General features: G+C 32.9%; 1 protein-coding gene across 1 annotated transcript; it reads left to right on the top strand.

Annotated features, from left to right (window-relative positions):
- The first annotated feature begins 2,292 nt into the window (after positions 1-2,292).
- LOC120078037 (11S globulin seed storage protein 2-like) lies at positions 2,293-4,777 on the top strand. Its single transcript, XM_039032218.2, has 4 exons — positions 2,293-2,645; positions 2,943-3,226; positions 3,317-3,754; positions 4,170-4,777. The coding sequence occupies exons 1-4, from the start codon at positions 2,336-2,338 to the stop codon at positions 4,569-4,571; spliced, it is 1,434 nt and encodes a 477-aa protein (XP_038888146.1). The 5' UTR covers positions 2,293-2,335; the 3' UTR covers positions 4,572-4,777.
- Positions 4,778-5,056: the final 279 nt, after the last annotated feature.

The following is a 5,056-nucleotide window of genomic DNA, read 5'->3' as shown; positions in this document are numbered from 1 at the left end:
GGTGGGGTGTGGTTGGATTTCAAAAAATGACTGCAACCCAAATGTATGCAAGTATATATATTTTTTAATATTAGATAGTTTTTCTATTAAAGGCTTAAAAATACTTTTTTTAATAAAGGAATGTTTCAAAACATTTGCAGCTCTATAATTAAATGAAAATCATAAATTTTATAATTATTTTTTAGCAAGATTTAGATTGTTGATGTTCTTAATTCTACAAAAAAAAAATTCGATAAAAATATTAATAATATTTAAGAGGTTAGCGACATCTCAATTTCTTTTCTTTTCAAATTAAATTGAATGTTTACTTTCAATACAAATTTAATGAATGAACCATTTTTTACTTGACTTTTGACGAAATAAGAAGCAACATAAGCAAAGAGCTATTTTCAAATATAAGAAAATGAGTAATTATTTATAAATATAATAAAATGAGCAATTATTTATAAATATAATAAAATGTTAATGTTTATAAGTGATAGACACTAATAGATAGACACTAGTAATTTATAACTAATAGAGAACAACATTATTCATAGATGTTTATAGGATTGGCAAAAATCTCCGCTCCGATAGGGACGGAGAATCTCCGATTTGACCAAGGATAAAAACTGGGTCCTCAATCGGGGACAGGGATGGTATCCCCGCTCTGTCTCCATCTCCGACCCCGCCTTGAATATTTTTTTAATAAATTTATATATATATATATATAGCTAAGCTACTGTTTTATTCTTTTAACATTTTTGTACTTTTTTAAAAATTATTTCATAATATAATTATCTTAAACTTTTTATTAAATTTAAAATAGTTTTAATTATTAATATAAATAAAAAATAATAATGATACTACTACTTTGTTCTATTAAATATTTAAAATTTGAATATAAATACCAAAATTTAATTGATTTTAAATAAATAAATAATTAAAAATATAAATATAAACGGTGAATTTTTCCCTAGGGGCCCAATCCCTGAACAGGGATTCCTCGACCCCGACCTCAACTCCCCAAAATGGAGAATGGGGTGGGGACGAGGATTATAAATCCCCACGGGGACGGAGATGGAGAGTGCATCCCCACCCTGTTGCCAACCCTAGATGTTTATCAGTGTCTATTACCGACTATCGCTGATAGACAGTGACATTTTGTTATATTTGAAAATATTTCTAGCAGTTTTATCATTTCAAATAATTATCCATAAAGAGAGGACCAACAATAATTTTTTTTTGTTATTATTAAAAACAAATACATATATATACAAAACGAGTTTATTAGTTGTTGGATCCTAAATAAAATATGGAAAAATTACACTTTCAATTTTCGAAATTTGGGTTAGATTATATTTTAGTGTGTGTGAGTTTTCAAAACTCAACAAGTTTACTTTTGACGAAGTTTGCATTTAATTTCATTTTGGTCCTTCCATCAATTTTTTTAATTACTAACAAAAACCAACGTGTCATAAGATTTTTTATTAAAAAAATATCTTTCCTATTTTTTAATTATTAAAATTAAAATATATATATATATAACCCACAAATACAATAGTGTCTCTCTCATCTTCCTCTTCATAAAAACATGTAACAACCACACTTCAACTTGCGGTTAATAAATTGACTAAAAAAAATTTGAATGAGAGACAACAATGGTAAAAAAATGTAAAGTATGTTTTAAAACTTAGGGATTGAAATACAACCTTGATCAAATCTCATGACCAAAAAGTTTAATTTTTTCATAATAAATTAATAATATATTGTAATTAAATTATTTTTATATTATAGATGGAGAATAGAGATTTGAACTATAACTTCAAGAGTAGCAGTATATATCAATTAACACTAAGTTATGCTAACTCAATAATAATATATTGTAATATAAAGAATCCTCCAAAACTTTTAAATTATAAGTTGACATCAAAACCAATCAAATCAAAATTAAAAAAAAAGAAAAAAGAAAAAAGAAAAAAGAAGTTAGTGATTAGCTCAAAGAACATTGTGTAAATGAACTACACATGGATTTCCAATATTATTAGCATGCAAACTTTAGCAAAACATATAGAAGAAAGACAAAGACAACTGGTGATTGAATAAAAAGAACAGTACAATGAAACAAAAAACTAAAGCAAAACAAAGACAAATGTTTGGTACAATCAGTAGCCATTTCCATGCATTCACCACGTCCAAGATTCCATTTTTACAAAGCATTCCAAATGTTGCTTTGTTTCAACAACAAAACACTCCCTTTTACCCTATAAATTAAGCCCTTTCTCAGTCTCCATTTCATCTCACCATTCCCTTTCACTCTCTTTTCTTTCCATTGATAAGAGGTACTCCTCCAACCATGGCTATGAAAGTTGTACTGGCGATTCTACTATGTTTCGTTGCTTGCGAGTCTCTCGTGAATGCTCGGGAGTCTGAGAGGCGCCAGTACCGGTTCTCGACAGAAGCTCAGCTGTGCAAGCTGGACAGGATTAGGGTTAGGCCGCCGTCGCGTCGGATTGAGTCGGAGGGAGGCATCACTGAGCTTTGGGATGAGGCTGACGAAGAGTTTCAATGTGCTGGAGTTGGTGCTATTAGAAACCTCATAAGGCCCAACTCTCTCTCGTTGCCTAAATTCCACAATGCCCCTATGCTCGTTTACATCGAGCAAGGTATCCTTTCTGACAAAATTACTTGGAATGGTGTCTTTAAACCATTTAAAATCAATTTAATATTTTGATTTTATGTTTTAAACACTCAAAATATGTTTTAAAGTTATTTTAAATATGATAAAAATGATTTTACTAGCTCAAATTGACATGAAATTTAATCATTTATTCTTATTCTTGATTGGACTCAAATGCTACTAAAAAAATTATTTGTATTACAATTACATGTAAATGAATATTATAGGTCAAAAGTCAATTATTCATGTTCTAAAGCAATGGTTTACAAATGGGGTGGAACAGGTGAAGGGTTTTTGGGCATGAACTACCCAGGGTGTGCAGAGACATACGAGTCACAGTCACCCCAATCTTCAAGAAGGTCTACCAGGCGCATGGGGCGACGAATTGGCGCCGGCAGATCAGGAGAAGACCAACACCAAAAGATTCGTAGAATTCGACGTGGTGACATAATCGTCATTCCTGCCGGCACCGTCCAATGGTGCTACAACGACGGTCCCCAAGACCTCATTGCCGTTGCCTTCTTGGATCTCAACAACGACGACAACCAACTCGACCTCCGCATCAGGGTATTTCAATTCTACCTTAAAACTCTTTAACTTTATATTATCAGAGCAAGAGGTTATGTGTTTGATCCTGATATGTTATTTATTTTACAGGGATCTTTCTTGGCTGGTGGGGTTCCAAGTGAAGCAAGGAGAGAAATAAGAGGATCAAAATCAGATGATCTTGTGAACATCTTCAATGGGTTCGATCAGGAGCTTCTTGCAGAGGCATACAACATTCCAACAGAGTTAGCAAGGAGAATGCAAGAAGAAAGGAGCAGCGGATTGATCGTGAAGTGCGACGAAGAAATGTCGTTTTTGACTCCAGAGTTAGAGGAGGAAGAATTGAGTGAATCGCCATTTTCAAGAAGGGGAGAGGAAAATGGGATCGAAGAAACCATCTGCACTGCTAGAGTTGTGCACAACATGAACACCCAAAGAGAAGCTGATCTATTCTCTAGAGAAGCTGGTAGAGTTAACATTTTGAACCAACTCAAGCTCCCTATTCTAAGATTCCTCGGCATGAGTGCTGAGAAAGGCCATCTTTTTTCGGTAAAAACATACTCACTCTTCTTTTTATGGGTTATGACATCATATTAGATAAACATAAAATTTCTTTTCAATACCAATTGGCAACCCACTTTTTCAATGTGAGATCTTCAACAGGACTACACCCATCATTTTGTAATTCACTAAGGGTGTGTTTTGGTTGAACTTTCCAAGTGTTTGATTTTGATAACCACTTCTATACTGCTTTTGAAACATTTTCAACCTTTTTTTTGAAACAATTTTAATAAAAATGGCATTTTTTAAAAATATTTTTTTCTCTAATCAATTGTTTTAGTTACAAGTACCTAATGAATATTAGTTCAAACTGTACTTTTGCCTGTGGGTTAGTGTTCGTTCAAGTACCTATAATGTTATCTCCTCTGTAATAACTTAACGACATTGATTTTTACCATTGTAGAATGCTCAACACAACTTGCACTGGTCGATGACAGACCACAGACTGGTGTATGTGATAGATGGAGAGGCCGAAATTCAAATATCCGACGACTATGGCAACCAAGTGTTCAATGAGAGAGTATCAAGAGGAAACATGTTTGTAATTCCTCAATTCTACCCTGCATTAGCTAGAGCTGGCCAAGAAGGGTTCGAATGGGTAACTTTCAAGACTTCAAATCAGCCAATGAAGAGCCCTGTGGTTGGCTACACATCCTTCTTCAGAGCCTTACCACTCCAACTCTTAGAACAAGCATTCCAAATCACAACAGCTGAGGCTCAGCAACTCAAGCAAACAAGAAGGCAACACACTTTCCTCTTCCCACCTTCTAGCAGCAGCACCTTCCGCAGCCGTAGGCCAGCTTGAAAAGCTTCCTTTTGCCACTAATAGAAGAGTAGAGAGATGAAGAAAAAAAAAAGAAGGGAAAAATAAGGCCACAGTTGTTGTTGTTGTTTCTTTGCTAGCTTTGTGTTCTTTGCTAGCTTAAGGTGCAAGAGAGAGTTTTAAAATTATCATAAGTGCAATACTAATATGTAATAATATATGAATGCTAATAAAAATAATAATTGTGGCCGCCCTTACTTCTTTCCTCATTTTGTGTTGTTGTGTTCACTATCCTGGGTTCCGTTGGATAATGTTTTCGATTTCTATTTACTGTTTTTGTTATTTATCATTGTTTCATGTTTTTGTCTGTCAGAAATAGAAATATATTTAATAACTATTTTTGTTTCTTTTTCCTTACTTTTTTCCTTTCTTATACTTTAAAATTTAATTTAGTTATAATATAAAAAAAAATATATAATATACATTATAATATATAAAAATATACTTTTCAAACATACCTCAACTGA

This window comes from Benincasa hispida, chromosome 5, assembly GCF_027475165.1.
Source record: "Benincasa hispida cultivar pf3 chromosome 5, pf3_genome.v1.1, whole genome shotgun sequence".
In the NCBI taxonomy this organism is placed as follows: Eukaryota; Viridiplantae; Streptophyta; class Magnoliopsida; order Cucurbitales; family Cucurbitaceae; genus Benincasa; species Benincasa hispida.
This window is presented reverse-complemented; position numbering and strand designations above follow the sequence as displayed.